We start from the raw sequence: 27,362 nt of genomic DNA, 5'->3' as shown, positions 1-27,362 counted from the left end.
ATGTTTGTGTATGGGTTGTGTGTGTGTGTGTGTGTGTGTGTGTGTGTGTGTGTGTGTGTGTGTGTGTGTGTGTGTGTGTGTGTGTGTGTGTGTGATGCGGTTATGACTACCTGATTCCTCTGTAGGCTGTGTTTACCACAGGCAGTTCTGTGTAGAGTAGAGGATGTGGCTACGACAGGTAAAAAAAAAAAAAGCGATGCTATTTCACAGTATAGGCCTGCTTGACTTTTCAAACTTTCACACACAGCATGACGTTTATTCAAGCACACTTAAGGTTGTTTAGTTCTTGGTTTCGTTATGCACTTGGTGCAAACATTTGTGGTGCTGGGTGGAATCAAAGCATACAGCGGTGACTGCGTCTGATTTCTCCGAAAGAAGCCACGCGGCACCATGGGTGGAGGTGGGATGTAAGGGCAGTGGTGTCCGGGGTCTTTCTTCTCTCCTGCCCCTCTCCTCTCCTTTCACCAGAACCCAACCACCGGGCCCCTTGGAAGCGGGGGACTAAAGGGTGTCTAACACACACACACACACACACACACACACACACAAAAAGCACGGAAAAGCACATTTGCACACACAAACATACACAAAAGCACGCAAGCACTTTTGCACACACACATAGACTTACACAAAAGCACGCAAGCACCTTTCCACACACACACACACACACCCACACACTCACAAACAAACATACAAAAGCACGCAAGCACTTTTGCACACACATACACAAAAGCATGCAAGCACTTTTGCACTTACACACACACACATACACAAAAGCAAGCGAAGAATAGGACACACAAATTTGCGATGAAGGTATAGTACCGGATGCATTGCTGTCATAAAAGAACATGAGCAAAACACAAACAAAAATACACAGCGATTTTTGGCTTCCCATAAATAATCAACAGATTATTTTTTATTATTGCTCAATTTGTCTGCAGTTTTTTAATGCAGTGTAAAAACCTTACAACAATTCATCTGCCAATGCCTGGAAGTGCTCTTGAAAGAACAGCCGTGAGCATTATGTGGAAGAGCGGGCAGCAGCAAGCGGACTAAGTGCTTGTCCTCTGTGTGCACTTTGCGGCACATTCTCACTGATCACTTCCACCATGTGTGTGTGTGTGTACTAGTTTGTCTTTCAAGACATAAACGTTGTTTGGGCAAGCGTATTAAGAAGGCTCATGTTGAAATGACTACAGGATGTAGTCAGAGTAGAGGTGTTGTCAGAGATCTCTTATGTGTAAACTCTTGACATCCTAGTCCTATGTTGCGGTTCAGTATTTAAAGCGGAGGGTTTTATACATGTCATTAAGGAGTAGTTAAAGTTGTTGGGCATCTTGCTCAAGAATGCCTACAGGTTAGGGAAATCAGAGGTATAACCCAGTACCCTTACCTTTTTGGTGTGAGCTTTAAGACTACTAAATGGACTGATCCTATTGGTTAAAATTATTTTAACTCTCTTTATGATAGACTGGCTGAAAGGTTCATCACATTAAAATATCAAGGTAATACATATTCTCAATTCAATTGTCTGCTAATGCTAAGGAGTGTTTCAACAGACAAGGGTCAAAGCAAACAAACAGCCATTGGGTTTTAACCAGTTTTAATTAACCCTGATTACATCTTAATTACAAGTTTTGAAAAAACAACAAAACAAAATAATGAACACGAAAGAACGAAAGAAGAGAAATTCAATGTTACATCATGGTATTAGCTCCTGTCTGTCCATCCCTGTTACGTAACTGCATTGGGGTGACGAGAGAGGAGAGAGGGATGACAGAGAGAGGGAACGACAGACCTTAAAACGGAAAACAATAAACATCCTTCTCTTCTTTTAAAACAATAAAACTCCTCGCTAAATTAAAAAAAAACTAATGTACAAGAGTGAGCAAGAGAGAATATTATAAAATAAAAAATAATTACAATACGATGACGAAAAAAAGATAAACCTATTCCCCTCTGCCCCTCAGCGATATGCTGCGTCCTCCGCGCTCAAACTCCCCCCATCACGTCTCACAATATCAGGTTTATGTTCATTTTTTACACATGTTTCACTTATCTTACACTTGGAGAATTTACTACAAAGACAGAGGGAAGGAGGCTGGCGGGGGTCAAAAAGCTGGGGCGGGAAGGCGGGGATGGGTCCACATCGTCCATCGTGATGCACACAACATAAACAGCTTACCGGGCCAAGGAATAACAATGCAGCGGGAGGAGGTAAATAATCCAGAACAACAACAATAATAATAATAACAACAATAATCAACAGCAATATTGACATCCGAGAAATAATACGGGAGATAATTTTCTTCTTTTGTTTGTTTAAAAATGACTTGTTAGCGAGAAATGCCATGTTTTGCGCCACTTTGCCCACGGGTGATTTTAAACTGCAGAAGGCCAGGAGCAGGCCCACAGAGAGAGAGCTGGAGAGAGAGAGACAGAGAGAGAAATGCCCATTCAAACGGGTCTCGTCGTACTCGTGTCTTGTGCCGTCAGATCACACCACAGTCTGCAACGAGATAGACAAACCAATAGCAAGAAAGGGCGAGCGAGAGACAGACAGAGAGAGAGAGGGGGAGAGGAGATTCCGAACAGAAAAATACAGAGCCGGAGAGAGTGTGAGAGAGAGAAAGAGAGGGAGAGATATTGAAAGAATGCAGAGCAGGCAAGAGGGCTGCCTGATCTGTTGCTTAGATATAAAGACTTGTAATAAGGCAGCTGTCAGTAGAGTTACAAACATGGGGATTGTTAGTGGTGAGGGAGTGAGGTCGTGTACGCGTGTGTGTGTGTGTGTGTGTGTGTGTGTGTGTGTTAATGTGTCTGGGTGTGCATGCTCTGACATGCTCCAACCCGCCCCGGACTACTTGGATGTGAGTGATGAGGGGAATTCGATCAGCGACGCCACATATCATGGAGCCTGGAGGTCTCCCCTGCCCCCTCCCACACAACCGCTCGCTGCTGTTGATCAGTGGACCCAGTACCCCCTCCACCCAGGATCTACAGGTCCCCAGTGACATACACTTCTCTGGGACATGGATACTCCAGGGGTGGTGTCACAACGGGCATGTGTGGAATGTGTGGATTTGAGAGGTGTATCTATATGACTGTGGATGTGTGTGTGTGCGTGAGTTTGAGTGTGTAGCCACATTGAGCATGTGCGGAATGTGTGTGTTGTATTTGTGTCTGTTGGACTCTGAATGTGTGTCTGCGCGCGTGTGCATGTGCGTGTTTAGGGGTGAAGTCACGATGAGTACACGTATAATTCGTATGCTGAATTTGTGAATTTGACCGTTTCCATGACTGTGTGGTGTGTGTGTGCATGTCTGTAGTCATATGTGTGGGTGTGTACATGCTGATGTGTGTGCATGTAGGGGTAGAGTAACAATCAGCATGTGTGGAATGTGTGTGTCTAATTTGTGTATTAGACTATATGGCAACAAATGTGTGTATACGTGTGAGCGTGCGCATGTGCGAGTGTGTGTGTGTGCATACGCATGTGGGTGTGTGAGCGTGCATAGCTTGAGGGAAGAGCGTTTCAGGTCAGGCCTCACATGTGGTTCTTGCAGCTTTTCCAGGTTATCGTACAGTAATGATTAACCCCTTATCGCCCCCTTCTTGGCTGGCTCGCAGCCTAGACCGGGGCGGGCTGGTGTACCTGGGCCTTAGGATAACTGGCCTAAGATAAAGGACAGGGTTTCCACTTCACAAATAGCATGAGATACCCTGGGCTGACGCTGATCCGTACACATGGGCTGGAGGCTAGCGGGGGGGCTGGCCCCTGAATGGATGTGCGTGGTCACATCGTGAACAACACACGTTTGAATGATTATCATCGCACAAAAACCTCCCGTGTGCTTTCTCAATTGTTTCCCCTGTTACTGGTCTTATTCTTGTCTTTGACTAAACTGTGCTTTTTTTCTGGCTTATTTCCTATTTAAATAAAAGTAGGAGGAAACCACGATCCACCCGCACCCTTCCCTGTTATGATAACAACCCCCCCCCCCCCCCCCCCCCCCCCCCCCACTGTCCTTGGTCACCTGGTTACCCAAGAAGAATTATATACACATCGCTTATGGCCAATCAAAACAACCCCACTTACAAAAAGAATCCTGAATCAGTCATATCATTAAAATGCTATGGTTCTTTAAAATCTCAGTTTCATAATAATTTCATATAGAATATATAAAGATATAGTTTGTACGTATGTGTGTTAGAGCTCAGTTTGGACTTTGTACATGCTATAAAAACAAGGCATTGAGAGGCAATGTGTGTGTGCATGTGTGTTTGTGTGTGTCCGAGAGGGTCCTGGGGTGTATTTGATTCTCTCTGATGGCCTACGTTAGCCTGGTCCTACCAGACCATCGTACTTCATTTCATTTTTGCACAGAAGGTCTGGAACTGCTCAATTGACAAACGTTCACTCACTTGGAGGCGGGTGTCTGTTGGAAGTTTTAAAATGATTGGATCTGCCCAGTGCCACTCTGGATCTGCCATAACCAATCGCATAGCGTTTGGTCGTGACGTATGTCATGCGACGGGACCGGCTCCTTCACCACTAACGGAGCCAGCTGGAAAATCAAACTTTTCCCGAACCATCGTGGCCACCAACAACATCATGGCCACCAACAAAAACTCAGCAAAGCTAGTTCTTGCTCCGGCTTTAATTGATTGATATTCGGCAGCGATCCCACAACAGACCGAATAGCTTCTCTCGTATCCTTCTCCATTGTCTTCCTGGTCTTCCTCTGACTACAACTGAAACTGGCGCGCGACCTCAACGTCATCGTTCTCAGCCACTCCCTCTGTTCGCTGATTGGACCGCCAAAAATCTGGCTTCCAAGGAACCCATGCATATGAAGCAGACCCAGACCTAGTACTGAAGTGAAATGAAAATTGAGCGGAAGTAGGTAGGTGGGCGGTGCCAGGCTAGGCCTACGTACCGATGGATGGATAACTGATAAGACATTTGGAGAGGACATTGAGAAAATGCATCATCCCACGAGCCAGCAGTGGCTGTCGACCCGCAGCTTGGAAACCTCTGCTTTACAGGCAGGTGGTCTCAGGTCTCTCCCTCCACTCTCTTTCTATCTCCGGTCTCAGGACCAAACAGAGGGTCTCCGAGAGAGAGCAGGAGAGAGAGAAGAGAGCCGATAGAGAGAGGAGGGAGGAGAGCGAGAGGTAACCAAAGTAAATAAGCTAAAGGCAGTGTTGTAGGTGTGTGAGTGTGTCTCGTGTGTTAGTGTGTTGGTGCGCATAGGTTTGCTGGTTTAGTTAACATCATGAGCATGATTGTTAAAACCGCAGAAAGCAGGCGCACTGAGCTTCCCTTGCCCCTGGGGAACTCACAGTGAAACACATGGTAAGCATGCAAGCTATGTTAGGCTACTACACTAGTAGTCATTGGCGGACACTCAAACCACCCTCCCTCCCTCCCCCAAGAGAGAGCCTTCCTCCTCCCTCTTCCACTTGCCCCTACCTGGTGGTCCCAACAGAAGCACTCTACGCAACAAACTCCCTTTCCTCCTGCCTTGCGTGGTCTCCGTATCTCTGGCCCGTTCCATGCATCTCTCAGAGAGAGGGGTGGGGGTGGGGGGTATCTGTCCGAGTCCAAGTGTGTCCAGGGCTGGTCCAGGACAAGCAGAAGCAGGGGGGTGGATAGGAGTGTAACAGACAGTAGGTCTAAAAAACTCAATGAAAGCATTTCGCTGGAGAGTGTGAGTATTAGAAAAGTGTGTGTGTGTGTTTCTGTGTGTATGTGCGTGGGGAGGGGGTCCAAGAGCAGAATAATATTTTTTCTTCTCTTAACGGTACGGTCTCAAGTTCCATTCCCTGGCCACTGGTTGGGCGCTGTGGGGGCGTGTCCATCCAGTAAGTGAGCTGCGATTGGCTTCCCTGAGTGGAGTGGGTCTTGTCAGTTGTTCTAAGCAAAACAGCCCCCGCCCCCCCCCCCTCCGTTTGTCCAAGGAGGCTTACGTGGTGACAGACAATCACCCCTCCCACGTAACTCCACTCTTGGTCATCACTTCATCATCATGTGTTTTAGATACAGGCACTTTGATCAAAACCCTGTCGTCTCTACAGAGACTGAGCAGCAGGTCCCATGAGGAGAGACTGATAGGTGAGCCCCACCAATGACGGGGTCTGCAAGGCAGGAGAGGTGCTGGAGTGGGCGGGACTTAGACATTTGTTTTTTTGTTTGTAGATGCACTGGCCGGAGGAGGGGGGGGGGTGGGGGGGGGGGTGGGCAGGGGGGAGGGTTACTAGTCCAGGAGGGGAGGAGAGCCCTGCTTAGCCGGTCGGTGTGTGAGGAGTGTGCGTGTGTGTGAAGGAGTCTCAGGGGTTCAGCAGTGGTCCCGGGACATTAGTGTTGGGGCTGTGTGTGTGTGTGTGTGTGTGTGTGTGTGTGTGTGTGTGTGTGTGTGTGTGTGTGTGTGTGTGTGTGTGTCCCATCAGCAGGTCTTGTTCTCCAGGGAGAGCTGGGCCGTGGCACGGTGCAGTTCGGCGCTCACCCTCCGGTGGGACGCCAGCAGCGGGGGCGGGGCCAGAGACCGCTCGTACACCAGGGGGGGCGGGCTGTCTGCGTCCTCCCCCCCTCCTCCTCCTCCTCCTCCTTCCCTCCGCCTCCGGCCGCTGTCCTCCTCCTCCTTGGTATCCAACCGGGCGCCGTTCCGCTGCCTCTCCTGCTCGGCGCGCACCTTCTTGTCGTCCGACTCCTCTTGGGACGAGGTCTCCATGCGCTGGTCCTCGCTCCAGCGCCGCTTGAAGCGCAGCTTCAGCGGGATGCACTGGGTGGGCGGCGGGGAATCGGCCGGCTCGCTCTTGATGGCCGCCGCCGTGACGGGGGCGATGGCGCTGGGGGTGAAGGGGGCGGGCGCGCGGTGCGGCGACACGGCGAAGGGCGAGAGGCCGGGCGGGGGCGGGGCCGGCGCCTTGAACACGTCCTCGTCCAGGTCGTCGTCGGGGTGGTGGTGGTGGTGGGGGAGGGGGTGGTGGGGGAGGGGGTGGTGGGGGAGGGGGTGGTGCTGCTGGTGGGGCTGGTACCCGTGGTGGTGGTTGTGCTGGAGGTGGGGGTGGTGTGGGTGGTGGTTGTTGTGGCTGCCGTGGTGGTGGTGCAGGGCACTGCCGTTGGCGAGGTGGGGGTGGGTGTGGTTGAGGCGGTGGGGGTGCTGGTGGGCGGGGCCGCCCCGGACATTGCGGGCGGAGAAGAGCTCATAGTCCTCGTCGGGGTCCTCCTCGCTGATGTCTGTCACCTCCACCTCCTCCTCTGACTCGATGTCTGAGATGGGCTCCACCTGGAGGGAGGGGGAGGCAGACAGAAGGAGAGGAAACAGAGAAAGTTAGCGTCAGTCTTAGGTCGAACTGCGGCACTGCCAGTCAGGCTGTTGTTTTTCTCATTACCACTCCGTCTTAGAGCCTAAAGCACAAGGCTGGGCCATAACACTAAGTTATGTATTTAAATGTCCCTCATCAAGCTAGAAAAATAACACCATTTGCACTACGTGTTCTTATAGCATTTATCCTGGGGGCGGGAACCGCACCGAAAACATGGGGGAAAATGTGCATTGGTTTGCACTGGGCTTATGGCTCTACCACAGAGCCTGGCAGTAGAGGCTCTACCACAGAGCAGTAGAGCCTCTACCACAGAGCAGTAGAGGCTCTACCACAGAGCAGTAGAGGCTCTACCACAGAGCGGTAGAGGCTCTATTACAGAGCAGTAGAGGCTCTACCACAGAGCAGTAGAGGCTCTACCACAGAGCAGTAAAGGCTCTATTACAGAGCAGTAGAGGCTCTACCACAGAGCGGTAGAGGCTCTATTACAGAGCAGTAGAGGCTCTACCACAGAGCAGTAGAGGCTCTACCACAGAGCGGTAGAGGCTCTATTACAGAGCAGTAGAGGCTCTACCACAGAGCAGTAGAGGCTCTACCACAGAGCAGTAGAGGCTCTACCACAGAGCAGTAGAGGCTCTATTACAGAGCAGTAGAGGCTCTATTACAGAGCAGTAGAGGCTCTATTACAGAGCAGTATAGGCTCTACCACAGAGCAGTATAGGCTCTACCACAGAGCAGTAGAGGCTCTATTAAAGAGCGGTAGAGGCTCTACCACAGAGCGGTAGAGGCTCTACCACAGAGCCCAGCAGTAGAGGCTCTACCAGAGAGCAGTAGAGCCTCTACCACAGAGCGGTAGAGGCTCTACCACAGAGTGGTAGAGGCTCTACCACAGAGCGGTAGAGGCTCTACCACAGAGCGGTAGAGGCTCTACCACAGAGCCCAGCAGTAGAGGCTATACCAGAGAGCAGTAGAGCCTCTACCACAGAGCAGTAGAGCCTCTACCACAGAGCAGTAGAGGCTCTACCCCCTGCCCCCCTACGTTCAGTGCCCCCCTCACCTTGATCTTGGGCAGCCCGGCGCTGTTGAGCGACTGCGTGGACGAGGAGTTGGACACGAGGCCCGAGCCGCCGGCCGAGCTGAGGTCGCTGCCGAAGGACAGCGAGGAGCCCATGCCCGACGTGGAGGTCCCGGAGGCGGAGGACATGGAGCCCTGCCGGCCGGACCCCTGGCCGTCCCCGCGCTGCTTGCGGCCCAGCGGCGGCGGCTGCAGCTTGAACTTGAAGGGGGACATGTGCGCCGCCTCCTCCCCCAGGTGCAGCGGGTGGTGCGTGGGGTGGGAGTGCGGGTGGGGGTGCGGGTGGGCCGAGTGCGGCGGGTGATGGTGGGGGTGGTGGTGGTGGTGATGGAGGGCCACGTGCGCCAGAGACGGGTGCTGCGGGTGGCGCTCTCTGTCTCGCTCCCTCTCTCGCTCCCTCTCGCCTCCGGCCAATGCGGCTGCTCGCTCGCCCCTCTCGCCCAGTCCTCCCCCCCTCTCCCTCTCCCTCTCCCTCTCGGCGGCCTTGTCCACGCTGGGCCGGTGGGGCTGGGGGATGACGATGTTGGGGTAGTGCAGGAAGGCGCGGGGGCTCAGGTGGTAGTTGTACACCGACTGGGTGTGGGCCTGCAGGTAGCGCTTCATGTCCTCGGGGTTGAAGGAGAAGTGGGAGCCCAGCATGGGCGACAGGGTGGGGGAGGGGGTGTAGGGCAGGTGGGAGGAGGGGGTCATGGAGAGCGCCGGGGAGAGGGGCGGGGCCAGCAGGCCGGAGCCCCCGGGCCCCGGCAGCGGCGACACGGGGAAGGGGGAGATGGGCTCCTGGTGGCCCCTGTGCGGGCCCCGGGAGCCGTGGTGGCCGGCGGGGTTCCCCGCTCCGTACATGCGGAGGAGGGACTCGTGGGAGAGGCGCGGGTGGATCAGGCCCCTGAACCCCACTCCTCCGCCCCCTCCCCCGCTCAGGCCCCTCTCCCCGCCGCGCTCCTCGGCCACGCCCCCGTTGCCCTCCTCGATCTCCGAGTTGACGGAGGTGCCGTCGCTGCAGTCGCTGACGGAGCCGCGGCCCATGCGGCGCGCTACCGCCCCGAACACGCCCCCAGGGCTGCGCAGCTCCTCATTGGGCGACAGCACCTCGCTGGGCGTGGAGGGGAAGCGGAAGTGGGAGCTGCCGCTGGTGGGCACGGGCGGGGCGCTCTGGGGGACGGCGCTGCCTGGAGAGGGAGGGGGAGGGAGGGAGGGAGAGAAAGAGAGAGAGAGAGTTTACTACGATGTTGACCCTTGCTTGCCATTTCTGTACATCTATAGCCTAGTAAAAACCAGTGCAGAACATCTCTCTGAAAACGCACACTATTTGCATTTTTGTATCTTATTTGACTTTCTAGGGGCTTTGGCGATGCAAACGTGTGTTTCCCAAGCCCATGATTTTTTTGTCTGTTTAATTGAATTGAGAAAAAGTGAGTCAAAAGAGGGATAGGTTGTGTGGATGGTGACCGATAATATATATTGTCTTCTTCCTCGTCTTGCGTGTAATTCTATGTAATCTAGCCATCGTATTGTCGGATTAGGCGTAGCCTGCGCACGGGGCAGACGCACACACAACACAGACACAGACAGGCTGGGCGCCGTCCTTACCACCGGAGCCCACGTCGATGAAGGGGTAGTTGACCAGGACCAGCTTGTTGAAGTTGAACTTGTAGGTGAAGCGCTTGCCCTTGGTCTTGTGCAGGATGCGCTTGTTGTAGTAGTACCTGTCGGGGGAGAAGGCAAACGAGCATAAGACCAAAAACCATTTACACACAAACGAATGCCTGGAAGCGACTTTTCACAGAACATATAGGAGAGAGGACAGAGGAGAAGGGAGAAGAGAAGAGAGAAGAGAAAGAGAGAGATTTAGATGTCGTCTTTACTACAATGTTTATGCTTGCTTGTCATTTCTCTACATCCATAGTCTTAGTTATGAACATCTCCCTGAAAACGACTGCTGTTGTGTGTCTTATTGACTATTTGCAATTTTGTAACTTTCTACGGGCTTTGGCAATGTAAAGGTACATTTCCTGTTCCAATAAAGCCAAGGATTTTGAAGAGACCGATCACAAAAAATAGGAACATGGTATTGGTCCCATCACAGAAAAAGCACATTTGGTTCGTGTCAATATTTCAGTTGCTTCAAAACCACCTCTATGGCGGTATTGGTATGTATAGTTGAGTTTGTCGAAACACTGTAAGCAGTTTACCATTCTACCCATAACAAGGTGAAAAATAAACCTTTTAACCCTATTTACACCGACCGCGTAAATGTAATTGTTGAGAGGAAGAGAGATGGAAATATTTTGGATCATCTACTACCTAATAAAAAATCGTTTCGTGACCCTTAAGATACAAGTTAAGGCCAACTTCCCCCTAAAAATCTCAGAGGGGTATTTAATCAGATTTTTTATTTTTAATTTCCTAATGAGAACAAGAGTGGAGGAGAGAACGAGAGACGGAAAGAGAGAGAGGGCGACATGGAAAGAGAGTGAGAGAGCAAGAGAGAGTGGGAAGAGATGTGTGGGGTGAGTTTAATTAAAAGAGGAAGTGGATTAAATGGGAGCCAAACGGATGACGTGGTGTGGAGCCATCAGCAGCCAACACAAGAGATCAGAGACGGGCTGATGTGGTGTGAAGCAGCATCAGGCTAATCTGAGGCTCGCTGTGTTAGACCCAAGGTGTGTGGCTTCAGAAATATACCTATGACTAGATCCAAGAAAACCCTTAAGAAACCTAAGGCAGGGTGAGACATTAAGCATAAATAAACACAAATACAGAGCCAAATTGTGTTATTCATTCATTCATTCAGAGATGGACCCATCCCTTTATGTAATACTAACTCAGAGCTACCAATAATTCTCCCCAGGCTTTATCCCTTTATATAATGGCTATTCTTTCTCTCTCTCTCTCTCTCGGTTTCCTTCTCTCTCGCCCCCTTGCTCTCTTCCTCTATTAACCTTTGTCCTGCTCCAGCTCTTTACGTAATGTCTTTCTGCTTTCTTCCCCGCTTCGGCATCGCATTTATATAACCTCTGGCTCCCTGGCTGCTGACCCTCACACGCTCTGAGAGAGAGCTAGAGCGAGGGCGGGAGAGAGAGCAACAGACTTCAACATCCATTTTGACCTGAAAAAAAAGAGAGAGAAAGAATCCAACACACACACAAACACACACACACAAACACGCACACACAAACACGCACACACACACACACACACACACACAGGCATCGTCTCCTCCACTGCACTTGTGTTGTGTGAGACAGTGTGTCTCTGGCTTACAGACAGACATGGTTCCCTGGCCGCCGGGGGGCCCATGAAGTGCTGACACGTGAGCTCTAGTCGTGATACGGGCCCTGGGCCCTGCAGTACCGCCAAACTCAGGGGCCGATCACTGCCTGTGTGGTAGTTATCTGGGTGGGGCGCGCGATGGGTGGAGGCTGGTCGGTGTCCAGGTTAGGAAGGGGTGAAGGTAGGTTGGGTAATATGCCTTTTAGACGCGTTTGGTTCTTTGTCATCGCCAGGCACGGACGCCTTTCCATTCACTTCATCCCCCCCCGCCCCCCCCCACCACCCCACCCCAACACATTACCCCTTTTACCTCATCCCTGGGATATCCCTCTCCCCCGTCTCTCTCCCATCCTCACCCCATCACTCACCCCATCACTCACCCCATCACTCACCCCATCACTCTGTGCACTCCTCCTTCTGCTACTCACTTATTCCCTCCTCCCCTCTTCCCCTGGGCGCTGTTATATGCCCCTGTGTGTGTGTGTGTGTGTGTGTGTGTGTGTGTGTGTGTGTGTGTGTGTGTGTGTGTGTGTGTGTGTGTGTGTGTGTGTGTGTGTGTGTGTGTGTGTGTGTGTGTGTGTGAGTGAGTGAGTGAGTGAGTGAGTGAGAGAGAGAGGTAGGGAGTGGGGATGAGGGGAGAGAGACAGGACAGGCCTGCTGAAAACATTGTTTGTGCCAGGCACAAAGCAGCATGTCATTTCTGCTGTGAAGGGAGCAGCAGCAATGTGCTGGGTTGGAGGAAGAGGAAGAGGACAAGTAGGTTTCCTCGGTGAAGCAGAACATAACTGTGTCTAATAGCGTGGCGTGGACATCACCCTGCTACCTACAGCTCCCTGGCTGTAGCTGACACACGGCATGTCCGGGAAGAGATACGCGATATTACACAAACAGCCAGAGTCTTCTACCAAGTGTCTTCTTAACACATCAAGTCCACAAATGGCTAATGTCATTGTCAACCATAATTAGTATGTTTATGTGTCAAAGTAAATGTGGTCATTTTGGACTCAGGCGAAATCCCCACAGCTGTTTGGATTCCAATGAGTTGGATTTGACAGAATAACTACCTCCGGGTCCCCCAGCACACGAGTCAATGGAGTCCAAAGGATCTCACTGTTCATCTCCATCCGACAATGTTAAGTACTACTGATTTGAGGGATGGTTGTGTCTGCAGAAATGTCTGCAGACATGCATTTATGGTCCAATATTAAAGCCAGCATAGTAACCAGTATCATTAGCCCAGGGAACGAAAGTTCAGAGCTGTCAGGGTTAACAGGAAGTGCGCCAAGCTAAAGGTTGGCGTTTGCTTGCTTGGCAGTGCAGAAGAGCTCAGCTGTGTCTAGCAACCGACACACTGAATGCACGCTGTACGAGACATAAGTTGTGTTTAAGGCACATGACCAAGATCCCCCGACACACTCACGGGCACACACACACACTCACGGGCACACACACACGCACACACACACGCACACACAGCCCCTCTGTTCTGAGTACCTCTCCCCCTCTCTCTCTGTGCCGTCATACAGACAGCCAGTCTTTGAAGAGCATTTGAACTCACTTCAAACGAGAAGAAAGAGATTCTTTGAGTGTCTGTGTTTAGCTGCCCATCGCACATGCCTTACACACAGACGCCTCTTACACACACAAAAGCACACACACACACGCAATCACACACACACACAATCACACACGCAGTGTGATTGTAACCTTAACTTTGCTACACACATTCTTGCACACAATCACTTCGATTCTTCTCATTTTGAAAGGCACACACACAGGCACACACTTATGTCAACCCTACAGTTAAAATAAGGCTTTGGATTGAACAATACGAGGACAGATTAAAAGAGAGCTTTCTGAGAGAGTGTAGAGGTTTGTTAAGTCCACTGAGTGTTTTGGATACATGATTTTTAGGACAGGATTACGTCTGCCAATACACAGACACAATGTGGCCCACATTAGTCAGACCAGCTCAGGGAAACAGCCTGTTGGTTGTGGAAATAAACAGGGATAAAGAGAGATAGAGTAGGAGAGGGGAAGAGCGAGAAGGTGGGAGACACGGAGAAGGAAATGTATAGGGATTCAGCGTTCTTCAAAAAAATGTAAGAAATGTAATGGTAATTCAAAATGTAATAGATCTTCAGAGAGTGCTACATAAAATGCATGTTGCTCATAGTTACGAGGACTCCACTACCATAGTGGATCACAGCTATTCAAAATTCATGATTTATGAGAAAATCAATTAGCGGTGTCTACATTTCTTCTGCTGCCTCGAAATAACCGGATCAATCAAGAGGCAAAGACAGTAAATGATGGCAGTGAGCAGAGGTGGTGTAGAAAGCCACGTGAAATGGACCATCTTGCTATTAATACCACTGTAGTATGATAGCCTTGCTTAATGGAGTATGTACACACACACACACACACACACACACACACACACACACACACACACACACACACACACACACACACACACACACACACACACACACACACACACACACACACACACACACACACACACACACACTTTCCTGGCCCATTGTTGGGCTGTAAATAGGCGCTGACCGTGACAGGAAGTTGGGATTACAATACTCCCCACGAGCCTTCTGTTTATTTTCTACCTCTTTCGTCAGCATTGGCTCCTGCGCTGTCACACACAGCATTCAAACACACACACATGTCAAAATTCAACCCACACATGCGCAAATGTGCATGTGCGTGTGCTATTGCTGGAAGTCACCAGCTGATCACACTCAGGTTTGTGTGTGTGTGTTGGATTTGTGCGCAACAGAGAGATTAATGGGAGATGTTTGGGCTGTCTAATTTGGGGATGGGGTGTTGTCACATGCCGTGTGCGTGTGTGTGTGCGTGCTTACGAGCGTGCGTGCAAAAAGGATATGTTCCATTTTTAGTCACATCCAGTGTATGTGTGTGTGTTTGTGTATGTGTGTGTGTGTGTGTGTGTGTGTGTCCGTGTGTGTGCGTGCCTGTGAGAGTGTCATTGGAGGGTGGCTCGTGTGCATGTTCTGCCCGAGTGGTGAATAAAGGGCCTATTCTGTCCGGGGACAATGAGATGCACATAACGCACACGTACGGAAAAACATACATGCAAAGAGACAATAACCACACCGAGGGACAACACACACACACACACACACACACACACACACAGGCCAACACAACGACACCACAGTGGTGTGGTGACGGCCCCACTCCATCCACGCGCAGGGCCCCCTGCGTCCCTCGCTGCCTCCACACAATGGGCCCTTATGGGGTCGAACCCCCTGACCGACAGGCCCGGCCATGGAGGTGTGTGCGTGTGTATGCGTGTGATTTACATCTCTGGAGGGCGTACCATTGATAGTGGCACCCACAGCTCAAGGAATATAGAGGGCCCTCATTCACCATGGCAAGTGCTCAACATTGTACTGTACACACATACACGTGTCTGTGTGTGTGTGTGTGTGTGTGTGTGTGTGTGTGTGTGTGTGTGTGTGTGTGTGTGTGTGTGTGTGTGTGTGTGTGTGTAATGAATACGAGGCGGTGGGTCCGTGTCTTGTGGGAGTCCATGGTGTGCTTGCTATACTGCTAATCTTTGCCAGCTGTGCGTGCCAGCCCTGCCCAGCCTTTACCCCCCCCCCCCGAACGACCTGTGACCTGTGACCTGGATCCAGAGTGGTGATTGCTGCTGGTGGGTCGGGGGGGGCCTGCTGGGATCTCTTAGTTTGATTGCACTCATTAAGAAGGCAGGCACTGATCGTGGTCTACCCGGGTTAGGAGGTCATTGTACCCTTTGAGCGACTCGGACGCCTTGGTGTGCACACTCCGGCAAACATGTACACATACGTGTCTCATGGCGATAGACTTATTCTGACTCTGACTCACTCCCTCTCTCTGAGTGTGTTAGGAGTGTGTGTCTAGTGTGTGTCAGGAGAGCGGGAAGGGACATTGTTTAAGGTAGGAGGTCCAGTAAGGAGGCTTGTTGAGGGCCTTGGGCTTGGTGACTGGTGCTGCACCCTGCCCATTAAAATGATATCATTGTTTCTCTTTCTCTCTCTTACACACCAACTGAAGTTCAAACCTGCTCCCTCCTTTCTATTCAAAGTTCCTTTGGAGAGCAGCTTGATTCATGGGCATACTACAGTCTCAGGAACGCTGCCTATGGGGCTCACATGCAGTGATTTCTACTTCTTTGAGTCGTTGAGTTTATATTTTACCGTGATAGCTAAGCATCCACTCTACAAGGAGTTCTGGATGTTACTTTGTATGCAACTTTGTCCCATTGTTCTTCAGATGAGCCTTTCCGAGGCAAAGGACATTTCAGTGTTGTTTTGTTTGTCCTGCAACACGTCTGCTGCTTTGCACGACGTCTGCGTCTACTGCTTTGCAAGTCAGTGGGCCTCACTTGAGTGGTGTGCACACAAAAAAGGATTTATACTATTTCTACATGCCATTCACAAAGAACATTGGTGAGTGGGGAATCTTTGACCTATTATACAAACATATATTATACGTGTGTGTGTGTTCATATTATTTATGTATTGAAAACTGTCGTTATCCAACAATAATGGCCCAATTCACATCCACCAAAGAGCCTTTTCCTCTAATTAGCCGAGTGTGACTGGACCTCTACTTGGTTACCACTGAGGCCCTCAGAGCTCTGGACTAAGAAGAGGAGTGGAGGAGCAGGGGCCGACCGACTCAACTGATCACAGGTCACCAGGGTCACCAGGGTCAGGGCTCCTAATGACCCAGCCAGGTCGTTAAACTGAGGGTTCTTACCATCACATGTGCTCATACATGTGTGATTTATATGCATTGATAAGCAGACCTCTAACAACCTCTGTCTCAGACAACCTCCGTCTCAGACAAAATAATAGCCAATGAATACATGAAAATAACTAAGTTAAATATAAATCTATGTACAAAATTATAATTTTAGTGTACAAGGATTGACGAGGATGTGTGCCTCTTATTCACAACCAAGGATTCAATCACATACATGAACACACACACAAACACACAACGGGGGCTTATCTCTACAGGAGAAGGGATTTCACAGCAGTCATGGAAGCGGGGGACTGAGATGACGCAGAGACCACGGCTGTATCCTTCCAACAGGAAAACCAAGGTGCATGTACACACACACACACACACACACACACACACACACACACACACACACACACACACACACACACACACACACACACACACACACACACACACACACACACTTCCTGATAAAGGGGATTTCTAACATGTGCGTTGCAGACGGGAAAGAATAACATCATTGGGGGTAAAAATAATAATTACAAAGGCACCACGATTAAAAGTACATTACGGACAGCCATGGTGTTTGAAGTGTGGAATTGTGTATGTGTGATTGTGTGTGAGTGTTCAGAGGGCCACACTGACTCTGGCATTCATTATGAGCACCAGGTTTTCTCCATATGAGAATCACAAGGTGGCCTATATGTTGCATCGCTACACCATATGGGGATAGTTAAGACCTGTGTGTGTGTATGTGGGTATGTTCATGTGTATGCTTTTAGGCCTTCATTAATCTTCAGTCATTAAACCTCCTGACATTTTTCCATTGATGTGCATATTGAGAGGCTGTGATCCTCCTGTCTGATGTGGTGAGCTGTAGGCCTCTGATCAGGTGTGTATGCGTGAGGGTGTTTGTGTGTTTACATCGTAATCCACTATGATCGCTTTGTAAAGCTGAGCTTGGAATGACTGTGCAATTTATAGGCAGAGAAGTGGAGGGCCAGGCCAGGGCGGTGTGGAGGTGTGGAGGTGGGGGGCCTTGGGGAGCTGGGGTCTGGGGAGGTGGAGGTGGAGGGTCTGGGGTGGTGGAGGTGGAGGTGGAGGGTCTGGGAGGTGGAGGGTCTGGGCCGGGTGGTGGAGGTGGAGGTGGAGGGTCTGGGAGGTGGAGGTGGAGGGTCTGGGGAGGTGGAGGTGGAGGGTCTGGGGTGGTGGAGGTGGAGGTGGAGGTGGAGGGTCTGGGCCGGGTGGTGGAGGTGGAGGGACTTGGGTGTCGGAGGTGGAGGGTCTGGGAGCTGGAGGTGGAGGTGGAGGGTCTGGGAGGTGGAGGTGGAGGTGGAGGGTCTGGGAGGTGGAGGGTCTGGGAGGTGGAGGTGGAGGGTCTGGGAGCTGGAGGTGGAGGTGGAGGGTCTGGGAGGTGGAGGTGGAGGGTCTGGGAGGTGGAGGGTCTGGGAGGTGGAGGTGGAGGGTCTGGGAGGTGGAGGTGGAGGGTCTGGGAGGTGGAGGTGGAGGGTCTGGGAGGTGGAGCTGGAGGGTCTGGGAGGTGGAGGTGGAGGGTCTGGGAGGTGGAGGTGGAGGGTCTGGGAGGTGGAGGTGGAGGTGGAGGGTCTGGGAGGTGGAGGGTCTGGGAGGTGGAGGGTCTGGGAGGTGGAGGTGGAGGGTCTGGGAGGTGGAGGTGGAGGGTCTGGGAGCTGGAGGTGGAGGTGGAGGGTCTGGGAGCTGGAGGTGGAGGTGGAGGGTCTGGGAGCTGGAGGTGGAGGGTCTGGGAGGTGGAGGTGGAGGGTCTGGGAGGTGGAGGTGGAGGGTCTGGGAGCTGGAGGTGGAGGTGGAGGGTCTGGGAGCTGGAGGTGGAGGTGGAGGGTCTGGGAGCTGGAGGTGGAGGGTCTGGGAGCTGGAGGTGGAGGGTCTGGGAGCTGGAGGTGGAGGGTCTGGGAGCTGGAGGTGGAGGTGGAGGGTCTGGGAGCTGGAGGTGGAGGTGGAGGGTCTGGGAGCTGGAGGTGGAGGGTCTGGGAGCTGGAGGTGGAGGGTCTGGGAGCTGGAGGTGGAGGGTCTGGGAGCTGGAGGTGGAGGGTCTGGGAGCTGGAGGTGGAGGTGGAGGGTCTGGGAGGTGGAGGTGGAGGGTCTGGGAGCTGGAGGTGGAGGTGGAGGGTCTGGGAGGTGGAGGTGGAGGGTCTGGGAGGTGGAGGGTCTGGGAGGTGGAGGTGGAGGGTCTGGGAGCTGGAGGTGGAGGTGGAGGGTCTGGGAGCTGGAGGTGGAGGGTCTGGGAGGTGGAGATGGAGGGTCAGCTTAGCTCAGGAGGTAGAGCAGTTGTCGTCTAACCGAAAGGTTACTAGTTCCATCCCCAGCTCCTCCTAGCTGAGTGTTGATGTGTCCCTGAGCGAGACACTTAACCCTAACTGCTCCTGACGAGCTGGCTGTCGCCTTGCATGGTTGACTCTGCCATGGTTGACTGTGTATTAACTGATGTAAGTCGCTTTGGATAAAAGCGTCTGCTAAATGCCCTAATTGTAATTGTAATTGTAGGGTCTGCACGGCCTTAGAAAGGTGAAGGGTTTGTCTTTAGGGAGGTGGAGGGTCAGGGTTGAGGCATGTGAGGGATGAGACGTGTGAGGGGTGAGACGTGTGACGTGTGAGGGGTGAGACGGGGGCAGGAGAGCTAACCAGGGCAGCGGCACGAAGACTAAACCTGTTGGTAATCGGCCCTTGAGACGGGGTCAGCGGCCGGCACTAAGACCTGCTATACATACACAGCCACGCACTTAGCAGGGCCTGGGATCCCAGGCTGTTGCAACATCAGTGGCCGGAGGGCCTATAAATAAACAGCCTGGTTGATCCCTCATCCACATTCTCCTCTCTAATTCTGGATGGCTGCGGCGGTGTTGATGTAACTATAAAAGCATGCGGAACCCGTGTTCGCTGCTGTTGCATTAGCAATTGCTTGGTAATTCCCCGCGATCAACGAAGAGCGAGCATTGAACGCCGCAGCAGACTGCGCGGTAAGTGAAACACTGTAAGCCCGTCCACTCTGAACTCAGCAAATCAATGCAAATGTCCTCCCCATAGCAGCCTACGCGCTGTTGTTTATTATCACATTAGAGTGCTTATTCAGGACCTCTTGCTCCTGTGTTGACGGGGGGTGGGGCGGATGTGAAGAGGCTAGCTACAGGGAGAGGACGAGGCTAACCGCAGCGGGCCGGGCGATAGCGGAGAAGCGATACCCGTGGATGCGTGATGTCACCGATGCTGCGCGCCACAGCCGACGGTGTCCAGTGTCATGTATAATGTAACACTAATACGCATAATACCATTGATCGCTCGCAAGCATCAATTATTCAAAACACCATCACCAAACACAGGTGGGTCCTTTTAGGGACAGTCAAAAGCGTACAATTTTTTTTTCAAGCATTTGCTTTTTTACATTATTTAGCGTGTTTCCATTGGTATTGTTGCATTCCAACCACATTTTATACAATCATCACACCATCTGCAATCACCCGAGCTCTCCAGTCTCTTATCTGCTCTAATGTTTAAAGTGTGGTCTGAGGTTTTGCATGGTGTGTCCACGTTATGTCTATGTGTTTGACTTGTGTTTGAGTGCTCATTTAGATAAGTTGGCAGCACTGATATCTTCTCGAAAAAGAACCACGAGAACAGAAACATGAACATAATAATTGCATATTCATGTATTACAGCAACACCATTGATAGACTCTAGGTTGACCCATCACATGCCATTCCTAATCCCCCAAAAGCATACACCAGTCCCCAGGACCAGAAGTCATCCACCCAGCCCCAAGTCAGACCAGGCCGCAGCCCCTGCCAAGCATGTCCCTGGGGCAACACCCTCACACGTCGAGGGGCTTGGCCCGGCTGCTGTGCTCCCATTTAGCCCAGACTACATCTGCGTGGGATGACCTGGGTGCTATATTTAAGAAGGTAGACCCCTCTCTGAGAATAGGGCTGGCGTCAGCGCTATAACAGGTAGGAACCAGTTGGCTGCTCCGCCGATGAGGGGGTATAAATAGACTGGGAGTGTAAGACGGACCTGGTTTAACCCACTGGTTCCACGTGAAGTCCGGCCTCAATCAAATCAGTGGTGGCCCCTGCGCTGCGGGGCCAAGGATCACAGCTGCTGCTTATTCCACAAACACAGGGTAATTGCTTGATTGGGCTTAAGTGATTTCTGGTGGATATTTGCGTGCTATGCAGGTGTTTGTTGGAATGGGTGTATTTATGTAATTCTGTGTGACTTCCAGGTTTTCCACACAATTCGATAAAGTAATACATTAAATCCTATTCAGGCCCATCTATTAAGTATTTCACTGTCCATATATTATAACAAATGAGGATTCAAATACCACAGCCATGTCTTGTTCAGTTCACATCAGTGTACGATTTAGAAATATGGTGAAATCTCATTGGCTTACAACCTCACCTACATGACGCCTGTGGCGACATCCTACCCCGACACAAAGTAAACAACTCCCCTCCCCCCTCCCCTGTGTCCCCCCCCGCGTACCTCAGTGCACGGCTCAGCTTGTCGTAGTTCATCTGCGGTTTGCACTTGCGGGCCCCCCAGAGACGGGCCACCTCGTCGGGGTCCTTGATGACAAACTCCCCGTAGTCGCCCTGCCAGGCGATGACGTCGTGGTACTCCTCCTTCCTCAGCAGCTCCAGGATGAAGTGCCACAGCTGGATCTGCCGGGACCCGGGGCTCGACTCGGGCTTGTAGGCCCAGTCTGGGAAGGCGAAACCTGGGTCGGAGAAGCAGAGCGAGAGGGAGAGAAGGAGGGGGAGAGGAGGAAGGTTTAGCATGGAGACCGGAACAGCTGGGTGAACCGATCACGTTGTAAAACGACAACCGTGTTTGAAATCCATAACAGTGTGCGCTTAGGAAGAGAGGATGGGACGTTTTTAGTAGCGCCAACAAGGAGAACTGGATGAGCATCACCGGTAGCGTGCATTGACTCACTAATAAAAGACATCTTCTAACACACGAGGAAACTTGGCAGGCGTGTTTCGCTGAGCGGTGTAAATCAGGCGCGGAGCGCAGGTGCCAGGCAGGGTGGGGTGGCGCTACAATGAGATGACACATAAGAGCCAGAGCTGGTAGTTATTCCAGGTAAGTGGTGTCTGGTCTAGGAGAAGAAGGGGGATTACGGCCTTCCAGAGGAGGCTGCTTGCCCTGGCATGCCTCACCCTGCCCCTTCCCTACCGCCAAGGACATTTTGTTGTGCGGCCTCCGTCACCATTTACACACGCCACACAGGCAGCAGGGCCCGGGGAAGGAGCGGCGAATAGACTGTGTTTGCATGGCGCTTCAATCCTGATCAGTTGCATCCTCGGCGGCCACTCAACCTGCTTAGCAATGGATGAATCACGTCCACCCACCCACCCTCACGGGGTCGGCCAGGTAAGACAGGAGCCTGGAGTGCTGGGGCAGCGAGGGCCAGGCGTCTTGTTCAGAGGCAGCTCGACGCTTCAAATGAGAATACAACCGACGACCTTACGGGTTGGCAGAAAACCTGCGGTCAGTGCTTGCTTCGGTAAACTCTTCAGTCATTGGCGACAATGGTCTTATTATAACATATTTTGAGTAACATTTTTACTGGGTTGATAATAAATAATCAACCCAGTGTGACTCACACCCTACCCTCATGTTAGTACGCTGCGTTTCACACGTCTGTCTACATCCCTCTAGCAAGTCTAACGGCAAAAGAGCATCTTTTCTGTGTGTTATCAGATGTATTGCGATGGTGAAGGAATGTGTGGGCAATCGGAGTACAAACACACATGCTGTTGTATGCTTGTCTACGCAAATAGAAGGTTTAGGTTTTGTACCTAAATAGAAAAAATGTCATGAGGAAAGCTTTGCATAATCACAGAAGCAAAGCCCACAATAGTCTCACAAGTAGGCTACAGTCAACACAGACATTATGGACATCGCATTGAAAGTCACTTATGGTATTAGTGGGCTTTGTGGAGCAAAGGCCCCATCATCTTTCCAATGATGGGAGGAAAGCACGCAGCCACTCGTCAGGTCCTCCCCCCCCCCCCTCCTCTCCTCCATGCAGCATGGAGGAGGCGGATGGAAACACCGGCGGGCTCATGACTATCTGCTGTGAGCATGTGTGATGTGTGATACACACCCCCCGCGGCCGTCCAAATGCACGTTTACAAGGACTTTACATCTTGAAAGGGTGTCATGAGAACATGTTCCACTGTGTGTGTGCGTGTGTTTGCGTTAGTGTGTGTGTGTGTGTGTGTCTGTGGGCCAACGTTCTACTTCATCAAAAAGGATGCGACACACCAGGGCCATCAGGACTGTTACAAAATGAACATTGAACCACCCAGGGAGCCACCCAATAATAACCTCGGAGCTCACCACCATCATCAACCTCAAACCAATATTTGTCACAGAGTGGATGATACAGAAGCAACACAGAGGGCGGTTCATTACTAATTTCGACCCACGCACAGCATTCCAGCCTTACATTACAAGCTCACATCAGCAAGGACGTCCACTGTGACGTTGCTCACAGTGGTCCTGACAAAGACAAGAGGCCTCGATCAACAGATTACCATTGTTCAGTTCTGTCAATGGATTTGTTCAGAGGACAGAGGGCCAGGGGTAGTCCAGATAATCCCTCTCTGCAGTGCTGGGTCACTCTTTACCATTTAACCGCTGTTGCGTAACACTTTATAATGTCAATAGCACGTCGGCTAAGCAACTCGGCATTAGTGGACAATCTATATGAATCGCTCTGAATGCCGTCGATTAATGGCTCGTACCCACACAGAGATCCGGTTCTGCACCACGCTGTACATTATTGACCCTTCCGCCAGCTCCTACACTTCCTTAGTGAAATATGCATTACACCTTCCCAGCACATCTTGTTAAACCCAGTGTTTCCCACACATTGATGAGACTATGGCGCCCCGCCATAGTCTAATTTCGGCCGCCATAGTCTCTGCGTGCACATGATTTTTTTATTTTTTTATTTATTTATTTTTTTGCTCAGACGAAGTTCGTGTCGCTCTCATTGGGATTGCATGAGAGCACGAAGTTCGGCTGTCTGCCTGAAAAATAGAGAGAGCGCGACATTCGGAATTTTGCATTAACGTATGAGCACTACCTTAACAGCATAAGACCAGCATCCATGTATCGTGAACCTACGGACTTCAGTGGGGGTTTCATTCCCCCCCCCCCGTCAACAATCGCTCCTCCCCCCCCCCCCCCCCGTCAACAATCGCTCCCCCCCCCCCCCCATAGTCTCCAAAATGTCTGTGGGAAACACTGTGTCAATATGTGATGGAGCACCCTCTGTCTGTAGTGAACCTACGGACTTCAGTGGGGGTTTCATTCCCCCCCCCCCCCCACCCCGTCAACAATCGCTCCTTCCTCGCCCCCCCCCCCCCCCGTCAACAATCGCTCCTTCCTCGCCCCCCCCCCCCCCCGTCAACAATCGCTCCTTCCTCGCCCCCCCCCCCCCCCCCGTCAACAATCGCTCCTTCCTCGCCCCCCCCCCCCCCCCCCCCGTCAACAATCGCTTGGTCCCCCCATAGTCTCCAAAATTTCTCTGGGAAACACTGTAAACCGTTGATCTTATTCACTGCAAAGACGAAGGTGGGCGTCCCTCAACACTTTTGGGTCTTATCCTAGCGAAAAGTTCAAATGCTTAAGCTATGCTACAGGGAACTGTCAATCTCCTTACCATGTATCATATATTTTTTTCCTCAACTTTCATTAATTCATTTCCATGCCCAGGATGGCTAGTTTTCCTCTCCTACACATCCATATACCACCATCATGTCCAGACTCCACCATATATAATATACTAGAATATAGACGAGGGAGCTAAGGTGTAAGATGATGTTTGACTATGAACTAAATAACTCATTCTGAAGCTGGAGGCAAATCAGGACAGGTTGACTGCTTGCTAGCTTACGTAACGGACCAATCAGATTCAATTTCATGACCTTGACTCAAGTAAGACAACACTTAATACCAAGATAACTCATGATCGGCCACTGCAGTGCAAACAATAATGCAGCAGTAGTATTATTGAATGCAATTCATTCTGACAATGATTCAGAACAGAGCAATATGTTACTGCAGGCCCTCACATGTTTAGTCAGTCCGGTTTCCAGTTGTGTGCAGGTAAGAGGAAGCTCCAAATGGGGAAAACAAACATTACTTTCCTCCTACTCCTCCGTTATGTCTTTCCGTTGGTGTTTGCTTTAAAAACAAACACTCCTCTTCATCCTCACACCCGCCGACACAAAGAGCACCCGCTCCTAGCCTATAGCCGCACGCTGAAACAATAACAAACAGACGCACGCCTATGAAAAATACACACCTACCAATAATAGTGAGTCAACCCTGTCACAACATAGGGCCTGTGTCTGGAATACAGTCGAATGGATTAAAAATAAGAAACGTTGGGATGGAGGGAGATGCAACGCGGGACACTGGGATTTAACTATGATTGACGGCAGGCCTAACAAGTGTGAATGAATCTGTTGAATGTGTAAATAAACAAAACGCTTAGAAAACAAGAATAAACAGATATGAACAAAACAGGACAACAGAGAAATACTGGATGTTAGGGGGTGTGTGTGTGTGTGTGTGTGTGTGTGTGTGTGTGTGTGTGTGTGTGTGTGTGTGTGTTGACGCCTCTATAATGATCACTTTGACTTTGGCACAGGACGCAGAGGTCGACAGACACAGGATTCCGACCGGACACACACACACACACAATCGCGCACACACCCACTCGCAAGCATCACATTTCAGGTCATCGAGTGAAATGGATCTCTGGTAAATACTCAAGGCACTGCTTTGACTGGCAGCCAGCCTGTGTGGGAATAGGAACAAGGAGACGATTTCTACCTAAAGCACAGAGGACCACAGGCTACTCATTATTCCATGAAAAACATGACATGCGTGTGTGTGTGAGAGACTGCTGGTAACGCATACCTATAGCATGATGTAACGCCTCAGTTTTCCAATCAAAGCCCATACCATCGAAAAGCTAATGTGATCTATAAACCTTGTCTTTGCATAGTTCTTAAACAATGTTGCACACATTATTTTGACTGATACACTTGGAGAGTATGTGTCTCTGTGTGTGTTTGCGGATTGTTTGTGCAAGTGTGTGTGTGTGTGTGTGTGTGTGTGTGTGTGTGTGTGTGTGTGTGTGTGTGTGTGTGTGTGTGTGTGTGTGTGTGTGTGTGTGTGTACGAACAAATGTACATATGTGTGTGGTTGCGCGTTTGTTTTGTTTTGGGTATTGCTGTACGCGTGAGTATGCTTCTGCAAGCATGTGTGTGACTGTGTGTGTGACTGTAGGTGTGTGTGTGTGTGTGTGTGTGTGTGTGTGTGTGTGTGTGTGTGTGTGTGTGTGTGTGTGTGTGTGTGTAGCAGATATGGGGATTATGTTAAGAGGAATGTGGAGACCGGGGGAGTTAGAACAGGTGTCTTTGTCCTGCTCTCCACCCTGAGCCTGCCGCGGGCCGAGCTGTCCTGACTCACACTGGATCGGTATCACACACACACAAATCTCTTTCATCGGCATACCCAAAAAGCAAATATGTGTGCAGTCAGAATGACTGTATGCATAGAGTAGGACAAAACACACACACACACACACACACACACACACACACACACACACACACACACACACACACACACACACACACACACACACACACACACACACACACACACACACACAGCGAGACAGCGACAGAGATTCTGAATAAGGCACAAGAGCATGACCTAATCACCACCCCCCCTCCCCCCACTTAACCTCCCTGACCTCAGTGCTCCTTCTCACTGCCCCTCCCTCCCTTTCTCCTGGGGGAGACACTAGATAGCCATTACACAATGTAGAGAAGCCACAGAACACACACACACACACACACAGATCATCAATAATGTAATGCTGAGTTGGAGAGTTGAGGATACGGGTGCACCTAATCTCTGCTCCAGAACACTATACATACAATACACACACAATGTGTGTGTGTGTGTGTGTGTGTGTGTGTGTGTGTGTGTGTGTGTGTGTGTGTGTGTGTGTGTGTGTGTGTGTGTGTGTGTGTGTGTGTGTGTGTGTGTGTGTGTGTGTGTGTGTGTGTGCAAAGGGAGGGATAAGGAGTTGTGAATATGGGATGAGTGGGGGGCAGGTGGTAAAAAGCAGTGGCGGATGGGTGGGGGTGAAAGACAAGGAGGGAAGACGAGATGGGGTGAGCTGTAGGACAAGTGGGGCAAAGAGAAGAAAGAGAGAGAGAGAGAGAGAGGGAGGGAGAAAGAGGGGGCGAGGGTGAGTGGGAAACAAAAGTGGGAAGAGAGATGGAGACAATGGCTGGAGTGGAGGAAGAGGCTGGAGGGGTGAGGGGCTGGAAGGGTGTGGAGAGCGATGAGATCATAGCGCGTCTGTTAGTCTGTTGTCATCCAGGTCAGATCGCCTCTCTTTTCTCCCCCCTCCTCTCCCACTCTCTCTCTCTCTCTCTCTCTCTCTCTCTCTCTCCCTCCTCCATCCTCTCCTCGCCCCCCTCCTCTCTCTCTCCTCACCCCCTTCCATCTTCCCACCCTTCCCCTCCTCCTCACCCATCTCTGTCAGCCCCCTCTCTATCCTCTCCCGCTCTCTCTCTATGGCTGCAGATGGGGCTCGTCCGCTTCTGTCATTTTTTTCACTTGCAGCAGTGCATCTCTTTGTACGATCATATGTATCACGCACACCAGTCCTACCAGGACCCCGCCTCCGCCCAAACAAAAATGACACTTACAACGCAATGGGGTAAAGAAAGTGTTGGCGCGAAAATACTAAAAGGAAAACATACGGAGACAGAGCCGGAGAGAGAGATGGAGCAAGAAAGAAATACGGAGAGGGTGCTATGGACCGGGT

General features: G+C 51.1%; 1 protein-coding gene across 1 annotated transcript in view; it reads right to left on the bottom strand.

Annotated features, from left to right (window-relative positions):
• Positions 1-1,586: 1,586 nt before the first annotated feature.
• Positions 1,587-27,362, bottom strand: part of erfl3 (Ets2 repressor factor like 3) — a 48,095-nt gene continuing 22,319 nt past the window's right edge. Inside the window, exons 2-5 of the mRNA XM_060064118.1 lie at positions 20,969-21,203; positions 9,992-10,107; positions 8,387-9,570; positions 1,587-7,292 (exon numbers count right to left, since the gene is read on the bottom strand). Coding sequence (XP_059920101.1) covers positions 6,450-7,292; positions 8,387-9,570; positions 9,992-10,107; positions 20,969-21,203 — 2,378 coding nt within the window. The 3' untranslated portion in view covers positions 1,587-6,449. The remainder of the gene's footprint in view (positions 7,293-8,386; positions 9,571-9,991; positions 10,108-20,968; positions 21,204-27,362) is intronic.

This window comes from Gadus macrocephalus, chromosome 11 (assembly GCF_031168955.1).
Source record: "Gadus macrocephalus chromosome 11, ASM3116895v1".
NCBI lineage: Eukaryota > Metazoa > Chordata > Actinopteri > Gadiformes > Gadidae > Gadus > Gadus macrocephalus.
This window is presented reverse-complemented; position numbering and strand designations above follow the sequence as displayed.